The sequence below is a fragment of the Ciconia boyciana genome, chromosome 7, assembly GCF_034638445.1.
Source record: "Ciconia boyciana chromosome 7, ASM3463844v1, whole genome shotgun sequence".
Classification (NCBI taxonomy): Eukaryota; Metazoa; Chordata; class Aves; order Ciconiiformes; family Ciconiidae; genus Ciconia; species Ciconia boyciana.
The window spans coordinates 22,370,577-22,393,535 of NC_132940.1; the positions used below are offsets into that span (position 1 = coordinate 22,370,577).

The following is a 22,959-nucleotide window of genomic DNA, read 5'->3' on the forward strand; positions in this document are numbered from 1 at the left end:
TCCTCTGCTTGCACTTATTCTAGTCATCAACCTAAGACTGATGTAGATGTCAATGAACTGAATCGGACAAAGGGGTTTTAAGGTTTAAAGCTTTCTGGAGGTGTCTCCGTGTTAGAAGCTGATACCAGCAGGTGCAGTTTGTAGCCTCAGGTAAAAGCAGGTCCATGTTGTCTTCTGAAGCAATATACAATCTAACTGCACTTAGGCAAGCTCTAAATATTCACGGGAATAACTTTATGCTGTCATGAAATTAAAGATGGAATAAAAATTTAAATGCGTCATTTTTATTTAAGTGGTCCTTTGAAATGCATTCTTTTCCATACTGGAACTATCTACAGAAAAAAGCTTAAGCATTTCTAATTCCAGAGGATGCATAGTGCCTGTAACAATCAAAGAATGTAGTGGGCCGCCTAATTCCACTGTGGACATCTGATACAGTGTGCCTGAAGCAATCTGCTGATCCGGAGCACCCACACGTGCGAGGCCAACACAAATTGTGTTTTCAGTAATTTCTGTAAGAAAGAAGATTAAATGCTTAATGTATTGACTAATGGTCCTCTCATAAAGGAAAAAGTACTCAAAATGCTTAAGCTTTAACACTGCTTTCTTGAAACTCCAATTAAGAAATCATTGGAGTGGCCTAGAAAGAAGCTTGTTCTTCAAAGAAAATAAAGCTTGTATCTTAGGGATGTTTATAAGCAAGAATGGGAGGGCAGCAGAAGTAGAATATGAAATTCATTCAGGAATTGTGTTCTCTTTGAGGAGACTGCTGCTTCTGATTCATTCTATATGAAGGATAACATGAAAGGATTTTCATTTTAACAGTATTTAAGGAATAAACTTTTAAAAGGAGGCATGTAGCTATATGAACTTCTATTAAAAAGTTTTTCTGTGACACAACTGAGTCATCTTTATAGTTGCTGTTATTTCACCCTTGGTCTCAATAAACATCTTTCAGAGTTTGCTCGACTAGTGTTAAGAATTCAAAGTCAAAATCACAGTTCTGCATTGTTGGTTAACCTAGATTCATACTGGTATTCATGTAGAGCAGAGTGTGACCACTCTAAGTAAAATGTAGCAGAGATTTTTTTGAAGCTTGACAGATCTAAAATGCTCAGAATCCTTCTGCCTCCTGCAAGTCTAATGGATCAGAGAGCTCACAGTTAAAGAAGGATAGAAACAGTACAGGGTTACCAGACTGAGGCTTTGACTAAACCTCCAGGAGCCACTAGTGCTTGGTCATCTGTGCTCACTGAACTACACTATGTTCAAGCTCTGCCAAATCCATCTCATGACTAGGATTTAAGGCAGCTCAATTCCAGTGCAGAACAAGAGAATGCTAAGATTAAGAGGAAGGGAGCAGAGTTCAGAGGCTCATCAATAAGCGTGACTTGAGAGGGGTAGTAGCAGATAGAAACGTTGCAGTAATAGTACCTGGTTCTTCTCCTTGGAGCCTCCTGTTTTGAATAATGGCAAGAAGCTGTTCCGCAGCTTGATTCACGCTCATGTAGCGTGGTGGCTCATAAATCTTTCTTCCTCTGCAGGGAAAGAAAAGTAGAGAAATTTCACGAATAATCCATTTCATTATCCCTAGCGGTCTTGCCGTTTATTTCAAGAAACCTCTAGACCAGCAAATTGAACTTAAACAGGCCCAGGGTCTCAAGCTGGGCCTTTTAGACAAGAGTGGAATTTTTAAGAAAGACAGAAGTCTCTTGTGCTCTCATCGCACCTGGGAAACAGCAGGGCCTCCAGCTGGCAGATCATTTGAGTCCTAAAAGCAAATTCAGCTGCTGGAAGCAATATGCAGGTTTTGCAGCTACTCCTGAAAGATGCATTAGACTTAAATTCAAGGGCAAACTACTGTTTTTCTGTCAAATGCCCTCTAGACAGATGATTACAGACTAGAAATATATTCTTCAATGAAATGCTGCTTGCTTTGCCAACTGTGGATTCAGTCAAACAGATTTTATTTTGAAACTCCAGAATAAACAAACCTCAATGATACTGTGAGACTTCACAAATGTTAATTTAGAGCAGAGTTACAGCATGCGTATAAAGTAACCATTTATATTTGCCACTGTCAAAACATACAGATTGCAGAGAGATGATTAACATGTGGCAAGAGCTTTTCTGAATACAGTTAAATGAACTTAAGAGCATTTTCTATATATTGCTTATTTAGCTGTTTAAAAAGGATGGTATGTATTTGGTACCTCTCACTGTTTATAGCCAGTGTAAGGAAGAATGAATTCAGAACATTGTTTCAGCTATTAATCCATTTCAGGATGGGACAGAACAGTAGTAAAGTAACACTTCATTTGCCAGACAGAAAGCTTACCCCATTCTGACTTAATGCTTCTCACAGAAACAGTTAAAAAAAAATCATGCTCTGCTCCAATTTCATTCAGTTACTGTAAAGAAAGCGAAGTCCTATTGTAATGAACAAAAAAGTTCCATTCCTTGTATGGAACAAAAGATCGTGGCCACTGAGAAGTACAAGAGGAGAAGGCAGGTAAGTTCAGTATTAGACTACGGGCAAAGAACCTTTGTTCCTTGTACCAAAAAACCCTTTGTGAATACACTGTGTGTTTCTATATATTTTCAAAATGGTGACTCACTTCATCAGATTCTCCAGAGACTGTTCCTTCACTTTAATGTCTGTAGAACAAAACAGATATTAAAACGCAGGTTCCCTACAAACTTCCCACTTAGTTTTCTATGTAGGTAAGCTTAATTTAATTAGCAGATTCTATAAATTTTATAACAACATTTTAGCTATTACAGGAAAAAGGAATATGGATTACTTTCTACTGTTTCATATGTTAATTAATCACAAAGTATTGTGATTTTATGCATGTGTTTTTACCCAAAGATAGGTCAAGTTTCACAGATTTCAGAGCAACATAGATGAATAAAAATACTGCTAAGTATACAAATAGCAGGCATATTTACCATAGGACAGCTAAATGCCAGCATGTTTAAGCACACCAGGGTATTGGGACTATTCTTAAATTGTGAGTACATTGTGGTCACAAAAGGTAGAACAGTATGACTGATCGACAGTGATTACATCACTGCCATGCAGGAACCTGACTTTCGTTAGCACTTCCTTCCTGTCCCAATCAAAATTTAGAACAATCTTCTGTTATGGGGAAAAAAAAGGATTTGGGCAAAAATGAAATAGAGAATGGGTCAGGTAAGACTCTGCACATCTGCAATTTTATGAAACTCTACTTGATCACAATCTCTCCAAGAGTTATCTGTATTCAAATGCCTGCAAAATACTATCATAGTGAAAGCTGGATACATTTTTAATCTTGATTTTTTAAAAAAGTATTGCTTAAGTTATACAATCAACTCCTAAACCAAAGTGGCTCTGCAGAAAGGGGTTTAAAATGCAAAGCTGCAAGACTGTTAGTGCACAGTTTACCAAATTGCTTATATGTCTGTGAAGTCACCTTGAATTCAGAAGTTTATCAGCACCAACCTTTTTATGTCACATTTGTTTATCTGGTAATCTAACCTAGTTGGATAAACAACCAATACATAGACCAGAATGACCAAGTAGTATTAAGGGAATAATTAATTTGGAAATTGGTAGTCTTCAGCCGTGAGCTACAATTAGATGCAGATACCACAACTGCCCCTGAAACGTGAGATTTATAATCCAATTTTACTGTTTCAAAATTTTTACTTTCTCACTACCGTGTAAAAAATTAAACATAGAAAGGGAGATAGTAGAAATGATTATACAAAATATCTAAAGAATACTTTGTTTTAACATATTATAGTTGTAATAATCCTTGTTTAAAACACTTCTGAAATCCTTCTTTAAAAGAAATCACCACAATTCCAATTTTTAGCCAATTTTGAAAACAAACAACTTTCGAGGCATTGGAAAGTTTAATGTTCAATGATGCTTACACATTTAAATTGTTTCCTGCTCAGGATTCCCTCCAGTTACCACAGAATCTGTTTTTACTTAAAATACTAATTTATTTAGCACTGAGAGATCCCAGCTGTGTTTGAAAGATGATACAGAAAGGTATATAATCATATATACAAATATGAAAGTGCCTTATAGTTTATATACGGGCAGCTCCACAATCTTTAAGGAGTTACCTAGACTAGTAGAGTTACTCAGAAAGTGGCTTTCAGCAGAGGATTGTTGGGTAGGATAAAGACCAGACAGCACCATGGGAAAGCCTGGGGACAGTAGTCAGGTGGGAGCAGTATTCTGTTTCAGCTCCATGATCAGCAAGGATTTTTTGCAGCACTGAAGCTTCTCACATGACAATCACCTTTTGCCAAAACATCCTTGGATGAGATAATTTAGGAAAGGGAATATCACCTTACAAAACAGAAACGTGGTTAAATGTATGATTTAGCTCCCCAGAAAGTCAAATGTGTTGAGCTTTAACCTAATTAAGTCAATAAAAGATAGCTGCTAGTCACTGCAATCTGATTTGGATTCTGAGCTTGATCTAGCCTAAAGTCACACTGATCTTTAGAGCAAATATGGGCCTCCTGCTCCTATTTGACTTCTACAAAGGCATAACTTCTTATGGATTTTCTGAAGAGGAACTAAGAAATTCCTGGCCGCTGTAGCATGAACAATGGCTGAACTGACTCTAAGTACACATACACTAACGTCCCAATTTTTTGTATATTTTCAAAGACATACATTAGCTAAGAACATTTGTTTAATCACAGACTTCATCTCATGCCTATCACTATTGTTTCTGGACACCGCAGAAGATGGTAGCTAAGGAACCGGGGTAGCTGCTGCTTACCAAGTAAGCACAGTGTGTGCATTCCATTCTGCCTGTTCTTCTCGATCTTGTCAAAAAAGCTCTCTGGCTTCCATGTATCTGTCCAGAAAACTATAGAAACTGTCTCTCCAAAATTGTACAACTGTAAAACAAAGCAAATGCAATAACACATATACACAATAAGAAAAAAATAAGTAGTAAAGCATACAAAAAAATGCTATGAAAATCATGAACAACTGGCAACACTGAAAAGTCCTGAGCCTAGTTACTAAGGAACTTTCATACCACAGGGAGAGTACTCTCCTGCAAGATGCTTAAGTTTGCTCTTTCATAATACACAACAAAACATTGCATTAAAAAGAATGCTTCCTTTTAAAAAACCTGCCCTGTGCTTCTTGACTAGTTCTAGTGCATTCCCTTGCATTCCCTTTCTTTTTAACAAAATCTGTAATTACTGAACTGTTTTTTCTTCTTCATAATAGAGATGTGCTCATTCTTTTACTCTCCAAAGAGTAAAGCATGTTACAGAATGACTAATGAACTACCTGTTAAGTTTTTATCTATTTCTGCATTCCTCTTTTCAGTGTATATTAACTAACTTTCAATCTACCTTCTATTGTTGTTACTTAATTCTGAAGTCCTTTTAAAGGCAAAACTTTGTAAGACTAGCACGAAAATTAGTACTTATTATTTCTTATTTTGGTTAAGGCTAGGCAACTTCTAATAATGCCATAATAGTTATAATGTTTTGATTCTACTGACATAGTAGTACCTGTATTAAAACAGCGCTTTCTTGCAGATGAAAGCTGTATCATGCAAAAGAAGTTACAGTCTAAAGAGACTGGATACGATGATCTGAAGGCAGGGACAGATTGTGCATGAAGCAGAGAGGTGCAACCTTTTTTATGCACATATGGTAAGAAGAATATTGCTAGCAGATTCTGTGTCAAACATACTGATTTTACTCTCAGTCTTAACACTATTTATTCCTGTAAGACCCTAATCTCAGTGAAGACATTTGAAGCAACAGTCTTGCCAATCATTTCCAGTGATGCAAAAACAAAAGTCATATGTAACCCAAGGCAGCACTTGGCTTGGAAGTTTTTGTAATCAACTTGAAAAAGGGCAAACCCACGCATCGATTTTGATCAATTCAGCTCTGGAATGGGGCCATCCCAGATGGATTTTACAGCTTGCCAATATTCTGTCTGCTCAAGCCCACCAGAGAAACAACAGCTATACGGACTAACCTCCCCACTTTCTCTGTAAACCTGGAAGGAAAAACTGCTTTTCCAAGCCCTCTACAGGAGGCACTGTGTGTGCTGTTAGCAGAGAAGAGGACCCTATGTAGAAGCAGCTCTGTGCCATCTGGGGATTCCCCTATACATACTTACTTTACTGTGGCACTAGGTTGCGGTTTTAACTCCTTTACGCTGGCAGAGCAGAATTTGAATCAAAGCAGGAACATGTTTGTTTTCAAGGGACCAAAAGCTCAAATTTTAACCATTCATGCTGATAGGAACAGTGTTTATACAAAGATTCCTGGAATATTACTGAAAACATTTCCTCTTTTAAATATTTCATTCTAGCACAAGGACAAGAACACACAGTGTACATTTCACAACCTAAAGGTTCTTCCAGTAAACTAAATATAGGTTGAACCAAATTAATTGCTTCTGATGTAACTTGTTAACTATTTCAAGGCTGTGTTCTAGGAAAAAAGAAAGAAAAAAAAAAAAGCTATGTTTTGCCTATTTTTCATGTGGCTAGCTAGAACTCTGTCCATTTTATACCAAATCTGAAGAAAAACTATTAGAACAAGGAGTTTCTCTTTCTCCCCTTCACTCTTAGAGCATCTGGGAGCAAGTTAACCTTTAATCTCATTGATAGTGTACCTTCAGTCATCAACAAGTGCTGACATATCTGGTAACAACCTAACTAGCTTACTATCTGCCACCTGAAATCCACTGCAGTAGTTTCCCAAAAGCAGCAGCCCTCATTCAGTACAGAAAGTGGCCTCAATTAACCTCAAATCTTATCCCAGTCCCTTTGGCATTTTGATAACCTGAAGGAGAGAAACTTCCACCTCTGCCTTTTAGCAAAGAAAAGGATGTGCAGAAATGGGCAAAATGTTACTGATCAGTATTTTGCTGGGAATCAGATCTTTTAAACCATTCTGCCACATATTAAAAACAAGTTGGGCATTCAACTTTATACCCTACAGCACTTGTTCTGATTGTTATTTTTCTCTTTTCCATTGATCATTTCAAAGATTCTCCATAATCTTTGCCAACAAGAAGTTAAGCAAGTTAAGCAGTGCTTTTTGTGCAAGCACTGCCAGTCAGAATCACTGAATCTGCCCTTTGTTCACCAGGTTTTGCATTAAAACTGAAGTCTGAATGTCAAAAAAGAATAAAACGTTTTTGTCAGAAATGGCCTGTCTATTCAGTAGAAATAACTTCAGAATATCTTCACAAAGTACTGATATAATAGAAAACTGTACTTATAGTCTCACAAAGATACACTTGTTTTCTCAGCACCTGGACAACACAGAAGTAGCTTCTAAACCAACAAGATGGAATGGGGCATATTTTATTAACCTCCTAGAAATGCCTCTGCAACTTATACACCTCTACTAACTAAACATCTAAAGAACAGATTTCCTAGCATTAATGCATACATATTTTTACTTTAAAGAGGGGAAAATATTACTTTGGAAACTTTCTGGTACTCCAGCAATCTATGAATGCTGTGGAACTGAAGCAATTAATGGATACCCCTATTGTGCTTGACTACTTCTAATCAATTACCTTACATGCACTTCTACAGACACAAACAAATATTTCTTTCTCATCCAGCATTTGATCTCTGCAGATGTGTGACATGTATGCAAACATAGGCACTGCTCTTCCACCAGAGCAAGCCTGCATTGCAGAAGCAACACATAACTCTATCAGAACTTACATTTTTAAGTAAATGTACCTCTCTCCCTGTACCTCATGCAGATTCAATTTCTTCCTAATACAGTTTCCTGTGCTGTGTTCTAATTTCTAGCTCTTGAAATCTAGCATGAAGTATCAGACTTTCAAGAAAAGCCTTGCTGTAGAGAGAGAAGTAAATACCAAAAATTCCACTACTATCCTAAGGATTCAGCAGTTACAGAGGACAGCAGGTCCACTAGAGCTAGAATCCACTGAAATTTAAAAAAGATTCTTTCCACCAACCATAAAAGACTGAATAAGGCCCCAAAATTCCAGAAATCATGCTTGTTGTTAGAATAAAACTGTGGCACATACTTGTTAACCAAGGTGTATTACAACACAACTGACTATTAATGTAATGCTTTGAGATTGTTAAGAAGAAGTTTAATAAGACAATGAAAAGCTCTGTATATTTTCAGTGAAAAGATCATGCTGCACAGTTGCTGGCACAGCTTTAAAGAGAGGCAATGGCAAATGAAGTTTCACAGTGGTCTTCTGTGTGCTGTGCTCTACATTAAGTAGCTGGGGTTTAGGAGTGGGCAAGATCTGTTTTGTACAAGCTAAAACATCTCAAGCATCACACTTGCACTAATCATCAGATTTGTTAGAGTGCCTACATTCTCCTCAGGCACAAAAGTGCCAGAATTTCAAAGGGGCTCAGTGAAATGGTTGGACAGACATTTCGTGCTCTCAGCTTGGAAACTAACCTTCTTACCTTCTCCCTAATGCTCAAAAACTTCACAGCAAAATTTCAAAAGGTCATTTTGAAAGACCTCAGTCTTTGGAAATACTGCCCCCCCCGCCCAAGTAGTAATTGGCTTAAGCAAAGCTTTGTGCACCTAAATTTTGCAATGCAATAGCTGAAGTCAGGAAAGGAAGCCAGAACTCTCTACTCCGAGGCAATGCTCTGTCTGCTACAGTTTTTTCTGCCTCTCACAAAATACTGCAAAAAGCTGTTCTTCAACTCACACTTTCATCACCTCAGGACAAGCTATAACTTCCCATTTTATTTACACACATAATATGAAAGAATGTCTGACAACTTTTGGTACTGAGGTGCCTGTTTTCAGTTAGTATTTTTAACCCTTCTGTTAATGATCTTTCTTATTTTACTTGTTGTTTATGTAAGCTGAATTGATTGCTAATTGAGAGGCCAGAATAAACTATGAGAGAAAAAGTGCTGTACCATGATCTCAGCTTGGAAAGCCTGCATGCAAGTGAAATTTCAATGAAACTACTGAGCAACTCCGTTAATGGCCAGTGTGAATGACACCAGGCACCTGAAGCTGTCCAGATCAACAGTCCTCACTTAAAATACTGGTGTGGCTAATCACCACAAAAATATTTGGCATAAAGAGAAGGAACAAGCTGAGACTAAATAGGGAAATTAAAAAAGGAAGATCTCCTCTGAAAAGTACTAAAGCAAGCAGGAGAGAAGATGCAATATAATATTAAAGGTCAGCAGGGCAACAGCACAGAGAAACCAAGAAGTAAGCATTTCAAAATGCAGACATTTATTTTTACAGCATCTTTCCCAGAATTACTGCTCTATCAGCTGCAATGGTGACAAAGCAATTCTTCACTTACGAGCCTACCTCCTTTCCTAAAATTTCAAACAGCTTCAGAACTGGATACATGTCAGGGGAAGAAGGTAAAAAGGAGTCTCATTGTTACATTTTTCAGACCTGGCACCTGTATACACATGCAAATGCCTGTAAACCCTGTAGAACTGAAACGCTACTCAGCTATGTTCTGCATTGAGATGGTCACAGGTTACATTGCAGATAGTTCTCACAGGACAGGTGTGTTCTGCAAATGAAGATACTGCACAGCCTGATCACATCCCACTGACAGACACCAAGAGGCTTTTTCTCCTAAGGCTATTCCTCAATGGAATTTGGAGACCGTAGAGCACCTTGCATTATCCAAGGTTGCTTCTTGATAAATCCCAATGAACATACACAGAAAAGATAAGACATGTTTTGTTTATCCTTGTCATAAATGTTTTGACATGATGCTATGCAATGTTCATCCTCAAAAAAAGGAACCTAACAAGTCAGATTTTTCCCCTTATCCTCTGTAACGTTAACAACCCTCCAGATCATATACATCAGATTAAAGGGCTCCTGCTGTTCTTTATATTATGTATCATTGCGAGAGAACAGCTTAGGAAGTAGGACAATCATCAATAAAGAGGTAGCAAGAATCAGTCAAGCTTCATTTTTGCTTGTAATTGGTCATATGACACAACCACAAGCCTAGCTCTAGCCCTTTACACTATATTATTTAGCACCACAGACCTTTAGCAACTTTGAATGCCTCTCATGAGAACCTTCACATGAAATGGAAAGTTCTTACCATTCACACACACTATGACTCCTTTTTGTACTGCAAGCCAACAAATTGGCTCAGCTGTCCTAAAAACCTCCAGTTCCCTTAGTACATGTCAGAGAGAAAGCAACTGTGAAGGAAAGGATGTTTGACTGAGGGAAGCCCACTCCACATGATTGCAGTCTTCAGGAGGCAGCTGAGACAAATCACATAAAAGCAGCTGAAGGGAAGAACACATTTTTCTCTTGGTTGCCTCCTGTATCAGCACTTTGGAAATAGCCACTCTACAGCGCAACAAAATTCAGCTATCAAAAGACTCAGAAACTCCAAGCAAACTTGAACAGGACAGGATTTTCCCTCCAAGGTAATGTCACCTTATCTTTAATAACCTCCCAAGACTCTTCCCAGCAATGTCAAACATGATTCCTTCCCACCCTGGTCACTTGAGTTACTAATCTGAAATGAAGATATCTAAATGGAGAAAAAAATCTATGCTGATTAAATGGATGTTTCTGGGTCATGTTTGCTGGTGACAAATGGCGCTAAGTTGAACAGCAATTGTGTGTAATGAAGTAGTGTGGGTAGCAGTAATTTAACCTTTAATTGGTTTGAGAAACAAATCCCATCTTCTAAAAGGCTCAGGAGCTGGTAGTAAGTGAGAAAACCAACCAGTGATGGAAAACAGTTTGTTTTAACTGTCATTAACATTTTAACTGTCAAAATAACATTTTAACTGTCAAAAAACATCTTGTATAGAGCGCCTCCTATTAGAGCAAAGAGTATTTTTGAAGATTAGGGCACAGAGAGAGGGTGGAACTCAGAGGTTCCGCTCTGCAGCTACTACAGGTTTTCTATTTGACTATGAGCACAGCGAGTAATGATAGCTTCAGCTTCTGTATATATAAGTAATATTTTTCTACTTGACACTGAAAATGTACTCACCTGTTCAGTAAAGACTCAAAAATAACATAGTAAACACTGCTTTTGCATTTAAGTGATTGGCTAGTAGCAAAAAGACAAAACTATTTCATAACTGTAACTGTCTTACAAGAATTAACTGGATTGCAAACAAAAAAAATCGAGATGAGTCACTGAAAGAAACAAGGGAACATGCAGATGTTTGTTCTGAAGCTATTCAGGTGGAAAGTGGGTATGTCTCAAAAGAAAGGCAGGTCTTTGCCATGACGTGTTTTTTTCCTAGCTACTCTACCAAAATGTAAAGTAAATGCTTTCAAAACTAGCAATACCACTCTCCCAGAAGTGAGTGGCTCATTTTAGTCCTTTGTCTCATCCCATGGTTTGCCTCTAGCTTTACACTTTAGTTCTCAATCCTCTTTTTTTACAGTAATGCTGTTATCTCAAGCCATTTCAGGTTGCATCATTCCTTCACATGCATCACAGGTCAGTATGATGCAGAGTCTTCCTCATGTGTTTGACCATCCATACTGCTATGTCAAAGATACATTACCAGAACTGGGTCAGAGAGAATTCTGTCCTGAGAGCATCACTTGGGCCAGTGACTTCCCAAACTAACCCAGATGTCATGCAGATTAGGAAGGAAGCAAATAGGTGTAAATTAGAGATCCTGAGTTTTCTGCCTCTTTATTCTAGGGCTAAAAGCCTTAGCAATCAGCCCTATTCTGAAAAAGTGAGTATGGGTACAGATAAAGCCATGGAAGTCAGGTTAGGCACTCCCTTTGTTCTTCAGCTTGCAATGCTGAATCCTAGTCAGACAGAGCCAAGGCAATGTCCTGCTCACAGGGTAGCTGAGCAGTAGTAGAGCAGAGGTAAGCCTGTTACCTAAAATACTAAGCTTTCCAAAGCTATGGAACTACAGTACAGCTGCTGATGAGGAAACCTGAACAGTCTCACTAGTTACCACCCACCAGAAGTGCTGTCTAAGAATTTCAGCCTTCCCCTGTCCCCTCTCCCTGACTTCCCTGGCAGTGTGCATAGATACCAAACTGCATGACTTTCTTCTCTGGTGGTTGCTCCCCACTACAACAGGAGTCAGAGTGATCAACATAGCTACATGTCAGATTCCAGAAGAGAGGTGAACCTGCAGAGAATGTGCTAAGAGGCACTCACACACAGGCACTTTTCCTGGCTTCTCCCCCCGGCCGTATTCATTTGGTTTTGAGGGAAAATATGTTCTTCAGCCTTGGAAAAAAAATCTGACACAGTGTAGCACAGGAAGAACAGTGTAAAAGAGGGAGCCACAGCAAGTCATAGAGCCTTATGCCCAGTCAGACTAATACTTTGCTAAGTTATACTATCCCCTGCTTTCAACAGCTATAGCTTATTATATCAATCTGTGAGAGCTTCCTAGAAGTTCAAAAAGTTTAATTTTCAAAATAAAAAAAACCCTGTTCTTTGTACAAATACAATCTCCACCTGTGCAGCCTTCAAAACAGCTGCACTGGTTCTGTGAAATGGGCAAGACTAAAAAAAAAAAAAGTATTTGAAAATAGATATTCACCCTTCTTTACAATTTGGCAAGAAATATATCTATGAATTTAAGGTGACAAACCATCACTAATGCTCTACTTGCTTCAGTAACTCACTACTGTATAAGAAAACTGCGCAACTACCAGAATGTTGTTGGCTGCACAGAAACATTGCTCTGATGACAAGAGACATGTTCTTCTCAGAACAGACTGGGCTGTAGCTGCATTTTACTGAGGACCTAATCAGCAGTTACAGCTCACTACGCATATGGCTTTCAGAACAGCGTATAAAGGTGTTTCCTGTTTTTCTCTAGTAAGAAAGAAAGAGGTTTTGTATCACAATCAGATTAAAACAAGAAAAAATGCCAAGCCTTTTCTGTGGTGAAGCAAAAGAGGAATCCCCTCTATACTTGACAGCAACTTGTTTCAACTTTTGCAATTTGAAACACAGTAACTCCAAAACTAAATTGATGGCAGGAGACAGCCAGGAATGTAAACACTGTTGAAAGAAATTATAAACTTCTACCACAAGTCTAATTAAATCACAGGCTGCTTTTCTGTAAGATATCCCTCACTTGCTGTTTATGCCTGTAAGGAGCAATGAAGAGTTAAACATACAGCTGGTTATAGTCTGTCTGGTAATACAATATGATCACTATTTCCTAAAATGCTTTCTACAACAACAGGAATGTTGACTTATGAGAAGACAGCCCCTCCCAAGCCAGAATGGAAATGGGGACTAATGCCAGAGTGAATAACATCACATTTCCTTCATGGTCTGTTCCCTTCAGCATGGGATAAGGAAATGGTAAACTAACCTCCAGAACTCTGCATATGTGAAGAACCTTATGGACTGTTAGCAATATATTCCCAGTTAGTTTTCTGCTCTTTTTTTTTTTTTTTTCCAATTAACCTAGAAGCTCTATACTCCTCCTTCCTATGCCTAGCTGGAGTTGTGGGGAAAGCAAACTTTCAGAAAACTGGGTCACCTTTTCTCTTTGGGAATATGAGCCTTGCATCTTCCTTACTAATGAACGTAAAAGAACAGTAAAAAGATAGCGGGTAGTAGAAACTACTTGTCAACAGCTTGACAGCAGAAGCAAACTGTGCACCACCATGAAGCCAAAAGGGGAAAGGGTGAGCCCCAGCCTCAACTCTTGTGTTACCCGCCCTAGTAAGTGCAGTCATGCGACAGCTGCCATCTGTCTGCTGTACATGTAGATTTTAGACACCAAGGAGCCTATTTCCTTCCTAAAAGATAATTTTGCCCAAGTCTTACAGCAATAGGCAGGTATCACAAAGAAAGTGCTCATGGGGAGAATTATAAAGAATGTGAATCCTGTGCTGCATTCCCTTTAGCATTAGCATTCACATCTCGGAACGGGTGTCAATGCGGTGTTGCTGAACTGCCAGATCAGACAGGGCTCTTGCATTTCTAAACCATTCAGATGTGATCAAAGCCAGAGATAATACACAACTTATTGCAACAGATTTTCTGCTTCTGGGCAGCATTGCAGTAAGGCTATTGGAGTTTGTCAGTGTAAATTTGAAGGTATCAGTTGTTTGTTGAAATTTTAAAAAATTGGGGTTTTTTATGTTAAGCTAGGAAAGAATGCTTCCTCCTTCAGTGATGAAAACTTATTGTTCAAACCCTCAACTCTTGTCTGTAGTACACTTACATTCCTGGGCTTGCTTTTGGTTTTGGTAAAGTGGGAGCTTGGTTTAGGGGTTCCCATACGCAGGGAACCATTCTGAAACTTGAGAGGGCAGGTTCTGTGTTAAAGTAATGAATGAAAAGAAGAGGGGGAAGCTTTAACTAATTTATGGGTGATTAGTTATGATACCTACACTGCCGTAACATTTTTCATGCAGGAAAAGTAATAATGGACCTATACATGTGTAGTGAAGTATTTTCTTGGGGGACACTAGACCCTTTCTACTTTACCCATTCAAGAAGCACAAAAACTATCATTTGTTCTTCTAGTCCTTGGCTAGGCAAATCCCTGCTCTCTCGGCAGATGGGCAGAAAGTGAAGACAGGTCAACCTCGGAAAGAAAGAATGCATCATATACAAGATTTTGGAATTAGTTACAATCTGAGTTGGGCATATAGACAGCTTTGTGCATGTATTCTTTTTATGACAAGACCAGCATATTTCTCAACAGGGTAACAACCTAATTTAAGAATAAACTTATTGGGTGACCATCAGTAGTAGAGGGAAGCCAACATGAGCAAAGCTTTATCTGTAAAATAACTTAAATATCAGTGTCTCCTGGGGCAGAGGGAAGTTAGAGAGCAGAGAAGAATAGAAGTGTTACTATTCATTTTCACATGTGCTCATCTAAAGGGACTTCTGACATGTAACATGCTGAAAAGGAAGTGTTAACAAATTCTGACAACAGAAGTGTACAGTTGCTACAGATCTTCAAACTTCAGATTGCAACATGCACTGCTACAGCAGTAGAAGAGCTCACCAATTCTAAGTTTAGCAGTTGTGGAATAGCATATATACAAAAATGTTACCTGTAAACCACAGCAGCCCACCGCATTCATTATTGAAGCATTATGAATGACCTTGTATGGAATCCCCAATTTTACTGCACGTAGTACTAAATCACTGTGTGTTGTGGCCCTGTGTTAAGAAAGGAATTAAAGATTGAAAAGATAAAGTGACCAAGTGTTACTAGCATTATAGTTTGTTTTGAAAGTAAAATTAAACCATTCACAACTAGGGCAACGCAGAGGTGCCAAAAGGGCAACAATATCTTAACTAATTGTTACAGGAAAGTAAAAACTCCAATAAGGCTTCCATATGTCATCTTCCCTAGCTGAAAATACAGGCATCCTCAGTATGTTATGGTTCTTTGCAGCTTCCTGACATCATTAAAACCGTAACACCAACACAATTGTTACTTTTTAAAGTAGCTTTGGCAAGTACTTGAAAAGGAAAGTTCCATTTATCCTTTGTCTTCTGCAGGTGTCTGTTGGACATCTGTTGAACTGTAAAGGTCAACCCTATTTGGCATAGACTTCAACAAAACGCCAATATTTCCTTACTTGCTGCACAGCCAGGCCTTCTCCCATCTGCACCAGTGCATGCCAGGAAAGCAGCACGCTCAAACAGGAACTTCGAACAGTCTGAGGTAAACTGCATGCAGTACTTGGAAAAAACATCCTTAGACTAAATCAACTTTTATCATATTTAAGCCAAATTACTCAAATTAACAATGCCTAAGTTTGAGAGATCAAGTTTATTCTGAAATAATTAAGAAAATTCTAGTTAAGCTTAGAACTGAGCTAAATTTGGCTCCAGGTCTAATGCTCAATAAAGACCTTGCAATGACTGGTGCAAGAATTACTGGGCTTGTAGTTAACACAATTGGGATTAGAGTCCTTCTAAAATGGTAAGTATACACAAATCCAGCAAATTTTTGAACTGCAACAATGTTTACGTATGTATCTTGCTTGCATGTATGCTTACATACATGCTAGGCACTCCATTTTCCATGTGAAATATGAAAATGCACCCACTCCTTGCCTAAATTTATCAAACCTGAACAATGGCCTTAGCCATCTCATTCCCAAAATGTACCGTACATTTCTGTGTGGCCATTCCAAAGAAGGAAGCAAAGAAAGAAATAGCATATGCCGATCGGAATAATTAAATAGGAAGACTGCTTTTACCCTGGCCTGGTTCAGTTACTCTAACTGAATTCTCCTGATTTTTAGTCTGATAATTTTGATACTGCATGTCTGACTAGCACCAGTCAGCAGATCAGATGCTTCTGCCTGGAACACAAATGTGGCAGCAGCTGGCAAGGCTGTAAGGATCAATCATTTAAAGAAATCAATTTCACTGGAAGAAAAAAATTAGAGGAATCTGAATTTGGGAAATCAGAGACCCTGATACAAACAGGCTCCCAGACCTAGAAGAATGCAGTAAAGTGATCTAAAACAACCCTTCGGTTCATAAACAAACTATGCTCCTGACTTCCATAAGTAAAGCTGATTTAAGAATGTCTGGTCTAAGGGAAGAGGGGACTAGTTTTATGGCCTTGTATTATTCCCTTCACATACACAGGACAAGGAGCACTGGAGGATTTTGTGGTTATGCTAATACTGACCAAGGGATCAGCTGGCTTTATTCACTGAAATTTGCTCCAGCCAGTATTTTCTGCCAATAGATCTGCCCATAATGACTGTAGCTAAAAGCAGAAGTGCCCTCATGAGCACTCACGGACAAAGGCTTCATGGAGATGGAGTCAGCCCTCTGCACCCAGAGCTATACTAGTATTTTCTGTCACTGATACAGATTTTAAGTTCTATGGATAGTAATAATATGAATGTTAGCACCAGACTAGATGAAGGTGGGCTTTCCAGTATACTACTAAAATTGTCAGGTTCCTGCTAGCACATCCATAGCTGTTACCACATATGCAGATAAAAACTTGCAGTGAACAACAGTGAGAAGAATGACAGGGGCACAGCTTGTTTTATCACTTTAACCATTAACCACCAACACCTGATATTTCCTAAGGCTGCCAGGTACTCTTCTTACCTGCAAATATACTTGAAACTCTATGATCATCAGTCACATGGCTTCTATCCTCCTCCCATATGGCTTCTCTTAGGAACGAGTACTGAATGTTTCTGTCCTAGTAACCTCATGAACCCCTAAATCCTTAGGGCTCTATGTGGGCATGGGAGCAGTTCTAGCTGCAATATTAAGAGCTAAGAACATAAACATTCAGAGAGAAGAAACTCACTCAGAAAAAGGGTAGTTTTCTACATGATGTAGTATGTTAATCAGAATTGAAGTATTTTGACACTGAAACTAATGATAACCGAGGCAGATCAAGATACTGCTTACAAGCAGCAATTACATTTCAATATATGTAGGCTGTTTTTTTCATCTTGTGTACTTATATCAGTCACTGGATCAGAGCACAAGGGTACAGGTAAAATGGCTCTACACTACATGAATCCTAATTTTAATGTTAACATGCATTGAAAGTATAATTAATATTTCTGAAATACAGCATCATCTGCCCATAAGTACTAGTTTAATATAATATTCTCTTGCCAATTCCCTTCAACCTGTATTTACATAAATTATCCGCTTTTGACAGATGTGCACACTGCTCCTGTTTTTCATAAACTCTCTCTGTTTTCTCACTCACAAATAGGGTGCTCAGTGATTTGATTTTTCTTGTGCCCCTTAACACTGTGGTATAAATCTTGAATCACCAGCTGGAGACTAAAAGCTCTTCTGTATGGCTTGACATTACAGATTGATGATGCCTGACTGAAAAGACAGAAGGAGATCCTTCTGGTGATAGAAAAAGACTATACTTTTCAGGAGGAATAAAAAGTGGAAACAAAAGGCTTAATAAACCAAAATGAGAAGACATTTATAATGACCTAAGTGATTTTTAAAACTAGCATATATCAAAGCAGAAGCACTGTACAACCAACAGTCAGTATTCACTATGAAACTGAGCATAAAAGCTGCAGTTTATAAGTACAAATAGCAACTAAAAGAATACTCTTTCAAAACATAGCACATTTCTTAATTATGTGATATCCTAGAATTTCTTTTGTTAGCAGATAAAACCTGGAACAAAATATTCTCTATAAAAGCTAGCATGGAAAATGAAATGATAAGTGACTGCTGAAGGAAACATTTATACATCCTGGAGGGTCCACATTCCTATCTATAAGGGATATCTGGGCAAGGAAACTCCAAAGCAAGACAAACTGTAGACAATTCCATGTATATTTTTAATGCAATAAACAATATACAGAGACATAAAAAGTGCTTCTGGTCTGAAAATCAGCTTCTTCATAAAGAATTACAGTTATGGACTATGGCTCCTTCCTACTGAGAAAAGAGAGTGGTCAAGCTACAGCAATAATTAAAACGTTGCTTTGTCTTACCCAAAAGGATCACCAACTACAAGAAATGCGACATCACAAACATCAGCTTCTTTTAAAATGCTATCTGCTTCTTGTTCCACTGTTTCTCGGTCAGCCAAAATCAATTCTTTTCCATAAAACTCTTCCTAGAAATTGAAATTAATAAGAAACACCAAAATAAGACACTTAGGAGTGGTTTTGTATCTCTCTGGGTGCTCACTCAGGAACACAGACAATGGACACTGGAAAGGCCAACTTTATTGTTCTTCCCAGCAGTCTGACCCATGTCTTAGAGAACCCTGCCTCCCCTCATAAGAACTCCTGAGCTTCCCATAAAGCAGCTCCTGAGCTGACAAAAATTAGTCAAGCACATTATTCTGATACTGACCTGGTTTTTTTATGCCTTCTCTGTCAGTTGAGGAGCTGCTCCAAAAGTAGCTCAATCACACCTGCATACCGAAGGTACCTGGTGGACTCTAGGTATAGTTAATTTAACTGGTCATCCTACTGTAAAGCATCCCCTCTCACAAGTCTGAGCCTAACTGCTTAGGTTAGTTATAATATTGACATCAAACCAGATACAAATATGATGCTAGCTATACCACAACCTAGTTTTTTACGTTTTTCCTTAGTACATTGTAACTAACCACATCTAAGGAATTATTTCATATTAATCCTTCATCTTCAGTTCTCTGTAAGAAATACTTTACTATGTATATAGGTAAATGCGTATTTGATTGTGTCCTTCACTTTTCTTCAGCAGCTCAGTAATCATCGTGTCTCTTTGTATGTTTTAAATGCCTGTATTTCTAGAATCAACCTCACATGTGTAATAAAACTTCAGTTACTTCTCGAACATGTTGTCTGACCATCCTGAACATATCTCTCTCTGTCACATGTCACCATACATTTCACATGCTCTTTAAATGATTAGATAAAGGTTTTTTCCCAGGGCACAGATCAAAAAAGGTGGTTTTGTTCTAAATAGCATTCAGAAAATTTGGGTGGTATTACAAATATTAACAAATTGATAAAACTATTAAGTCAGTTATGGTCTGGAATGTTTTCCTCTGACTTCTCCTGTGACTTCAATGATAGCTTCATCTTTGCCTGCAAAGAATAGTGAATTGACAAGAGAACTATCATATTTGTACAGAAGTGGAGTAGTGCTTCCATAAAAAAATCCATCCCATAGCTACAGTACTAGATATGGGACCTCTGTTACTGGGTTTGGTTCCCTTTTCTAAAGATGACTTCCTCACTGTTTTTGAGTAAGTTTCTCCACCTCTGTAAAATAAGGATATTATTTTCCTTGTGAAACAGACTGCAACCTGTACAGATTCAATAGAAAGAGGACCAAATAAATGTATAAGCAAACCTTCTATCTCTGATTCAGAACGGTTGACAGCCACCCTGGAGTACTGCTGAGGTCTATACTAAACAAACTACTACAAATTTTGACACCCCATTTGTTTTTATTAGGTATCTTACACTAGATGCACGTTATGAAGTAGTACAGCACAAGAGGAGCTGATTTATAAAGCAAAGCACTTGGTGCTGAGAACCCAGTAACAATGCTACATACATTTTGGTGGGTTTACCATTGGACCAGACTAACTTTAGTCCGGTATTGTAGGTGAATGCACACTATAGAGCATATTAGGTGCATTCCCAGAATCACACCTTTCAGTTTATCTAATGGAATCTATTTGCATGCTTTGAGACTGCTCCACAACACAAATCAAAGCACATTAATTAGACAATATATAAAAAGCACCCTCCTGACAAAACCTAAAATGTAGACTCACTGGGAGGTCACTGGGTCCAAACAGTTCTTTTACCAAATTGAGGGCCAATTTAGATGGCCAACATCAAACACCTTTTAATATACATTTTAGACCAACAAGATAAACTAAGCAAGTCATGTCATGTGAATTTTGAGATCTGATTTTAAAAGCATCAGCACAGGAGGACTTCTAAAAATCCCTGCAGGAAAGAATCTGTTCTTTATCTCTTGAGAACTTTCCCATAACTTTTCATGTTGCTTAGGAGAGACTGACCTTCAGATTACTAAATAAACCATTCAGCATGGTCACTTGTATGTAAACTGGGCTGTATTATCAACACTTAGTGATTAATTCCTGTATTCCCTCTTACGCAGTTTCAGGTCAGACAGCATCTTTTACTTTGTTTTTATTGATCACTTTTCCCAGTTACTTCATCTTTGGGACTTCAAGGTTTCCAAAAGACTTAAAACAATAAAAACAAAAAACAAACAAACCCCCAAAAATAACCATGCCAAAAATATTCAGCATTCTTCTGTTTCAATGTTTTATTTTTGGCTGGCTAGGAATCCATCAATTTTTTTGATAGCAAATGCAGATTTTGCAAAGTAAAAATATCCAAGTAATAATTTCTATTTTGCGATTTTCCAACTATCCAACAACAACAAAACAATGTTTTGAGTGAATTCAGTTCAGATTGCTTCAGTGTACTGAAAAAACAGAAAAACATGGAGTATATCTTCATTTCAAAATACAGCAGATATACCAAAGATGGCCCCAAATATTCTAGCCTAGCTTGTATATGGAAACCATATAATGCTGACTACAAGCTAGAAGTCTAACATGCTGTATGTACATACAGGTATGCATACAAGTACATTACGGCTATACAGCATCTCTGTATAGTACTACACAGCTTATTCGGAGGCGAGATCCCTGTTCTGTGGGTAGGTAAGCTCTTTTTTGTATATTATTTCAACACTAAAATTTATCTTTCTATGACCAGTGAACCCATCAGAGTTATAATTTGTACATTTTTACTACTGTCTTCTTCCATAAAGTGTGGAAGAAGACAGTAGTAAACAAAAAGCTATTCTCCATGTTGTTCAACAGCCCATCTCTGACTGAACTGCATATGTTCTGGAAGTCTCAACATGGTGAGACAGCTTGGCCCACAAGGAAACATGGAAACGTGAGACAGTCAAATTATTATTCCCAGTAGGCACACCATAATATCTCAGGCTGATACAGAGGTTCAAGGCTCCAAAACATGTATTTTTCTGGTACGTCTTTTGATTTTTTTGTTTTTAAACAGATCAGACATTTTTCTAACCAAGTTCTCCAATATTTCAGGGTCTCCACATATGGTTAGAAGTTGAGATGAAAACTAGTGTCAATACTTGTAGGAAGGAAAATTTTATTTTTGTTCCAGTCTTCTCACAAAGTAGCGAAATGATTTCTCCTATAAAATATGGTACGTGAAGGTCACGTACGTACTTTTTCCGAGAACATGCACCGTTAGTTTCTCCTGCTGACGTTACTGACCTACCAGCCCCAGCACCCTCCTCGCTCCTTGGTGCGAGGGGCCTTAGGGCTCTGTGTGACAGCAGGCCAGACCTACCAGCGCTTCCTTGCCCACCGTGAGGACGGACGTGTAGGCCTCCAGGTACACCCTGCGGCACCGCCTCACCGCCTCCAGCCCCTTCACTGTGATGTCTTTGGCATCTCCCAAGCCCAGCCCAACCAGATACAGCATGCTTGGGGAGGCCGTTACAGCCGCCAGGCCCAGTGCCACCGCCGCTGTCACCTACCACAGGAGGGAAACGGGGATCAGCCGAGGCACCTCACGCCCCACCACGCCACCGACCGCCACCCCCGCCGAGAACTCGTCCCACGTCTCCCCGCTCCTGTCACCCGCCTCTTCACGCCAGGGCGCACCCCCCACACACACACCGCCGGCCGCGCCCATCCGCCGCCGCCAACGGCCCGTCTCCCACCTGCCTCCCGCCGGCCGCGCCGCCGCCAGAAGCCACGCCCCCTCCGCGCTTTGCGGCGCTCGGCGGCCGCAAGGGCTGCCGGGAGTTGTAGTCTCCCGCGGCGGGGAGCGCGCGGGCCGCAGCCGTTAAGTATGGCCGCAGCAGGGGGGGGAGGGGCGCGCGGCTGTCCCGCGCTGCCGCTTGCTAACGGCCGGAGCATCCCGGTGCTGGGGCTCGGTAAGTGCCGCGCCTCGCAGTGGAGCCGGCAGCGGGCCTGGCCGAAACTCGCGCCGGAGACGCCTCCCTCTGAGAGACGTTGTGAGATGGCGGGGGCTCGCTGCCAGGCCAGGCCAGGCCGGCTCGTCGGGGTTTGGCTCTACTGTTGGCCCACACCCGGGCTCGCCTCAGGGAAGGCTGGGCTTGAGCCTCCTACGAGACTGCCTGCGCTGAGCTAGGAAGTCCTTGCGCTCCTCCAAAGCCTTATTTATTATTGGGTGAATCTCCGTGGTCCTGTTAAACGGGACCTTCTGGGGTTCCTCCTGCTGCCCTGCAGCAAGGCAAGCTGGAGAACAGGTGCTTTTCTGCTTGGGAGTACAAGTCTCTCCTCCCACTTCCCCCAGGGTATTATTCGGTGGTTTGGTGTTCTGTTTTTTTTTTATGGGGCTTGGGAGCAGACTTTTCTTTCAAGCAGACTTTCAAGCCTGAATTCATCTTACTGGAAGTTTTTTTTTGTCAGCAGCACCTGTTGCAGT

At 39.5% G+C, this 22,959-nt stretch overlaps 2 protein-coding genes across 9 annotated transcripts in view; one reads left to right on the forward strand and one right to left on the reverse strand.

Annotated features, from left to right (window-relative positions):
- Window positions 1-264: 264 nt before the first annotated feature.
- Window positions 265-22,272, reverse strand: DPH5 (diphthamide biosynthesis 5). 2 transcript variants are annotated; one of them, XM_072867037.1, is made up of 8 exons: window positions 22,229-22,272; window positions 21,853-22,038; window positions 18,469-18,593; window positions 15,055-15,163; window positions 4,794-4,914; window positions 2,619-2,658; window positions 1,435-1,538; window positions 265-512 (listed from the first exon to the last, which is right to left on the reverse strand). In XM_072867037.1, exons 2-8 carry the CDS (start codon window positions 21,985-21,987, stop codon window positions 289-291), a joined length of 858 nt encoding a protein of 285 aa, XP_072723138.1. In that variant the 5' UTR covers window positions 21,988-22,038; window positions 22,229-22,272; the 3' UTR covers window positions 265-288. The 2 variants fall into 2 exon arrangements, with proteins under 2 accessions (XP_072723138.1, XP_072723137.1); XM_072867036.1 differs by having other exon boundaries at window positions 22,185-22,249.
- Window positions 22,273-22,320: 48 nt separating this feature from the next.
- LOC140654076 (uncharacterized oxidoreductase ZK1290.5-like) overlaps window positions 22,321-22,959 on the forward strand; it is a 51,152-nt gene continuing 50,513 nt past the window's right edge. For all 7 annotated transcript variants that reach the window (XM_072867050.1, XM_072867055.1, XM_072867057.1 and 4 more), the window contains exon 1: window positions 22,321-22,444. In XM_072867050.1, coding sequence (XP_072723151.1) covers window positions 22,360-22,444 — 85 coding nt within the window. In that variant the 5' untranslated portion in view covers window positions 22,321-22,359. The remainder of the gene's footprint in view (window positions 22,445-22,959) is intronic.

Excerpts from the sequence above, each read along its gene's own strand:
- DPH5 (XM_072867037.1), bottom strand. The coding sequence starts at position 21,987 with ATGCTGTATCTGGTTGGGCTGGGCTTGGGAGATGCCAAAGACATCACA. Across the intron at positions 15,164-18,468 it reads GTAGTTGGTGATCCTTTTGG|GGCCACAACACACAGTGATT; the intron begins GTAAGACAAAGC and ends TTCTTAACACAG. Across the intron at positions 4,915-15,054 it reads TGGGCTGCTGTGGTTTACAG|TTGTACAATTTTGGAGAGAC; the intron begins GTAACATTTTTG and ends TTTGTTTTACAG.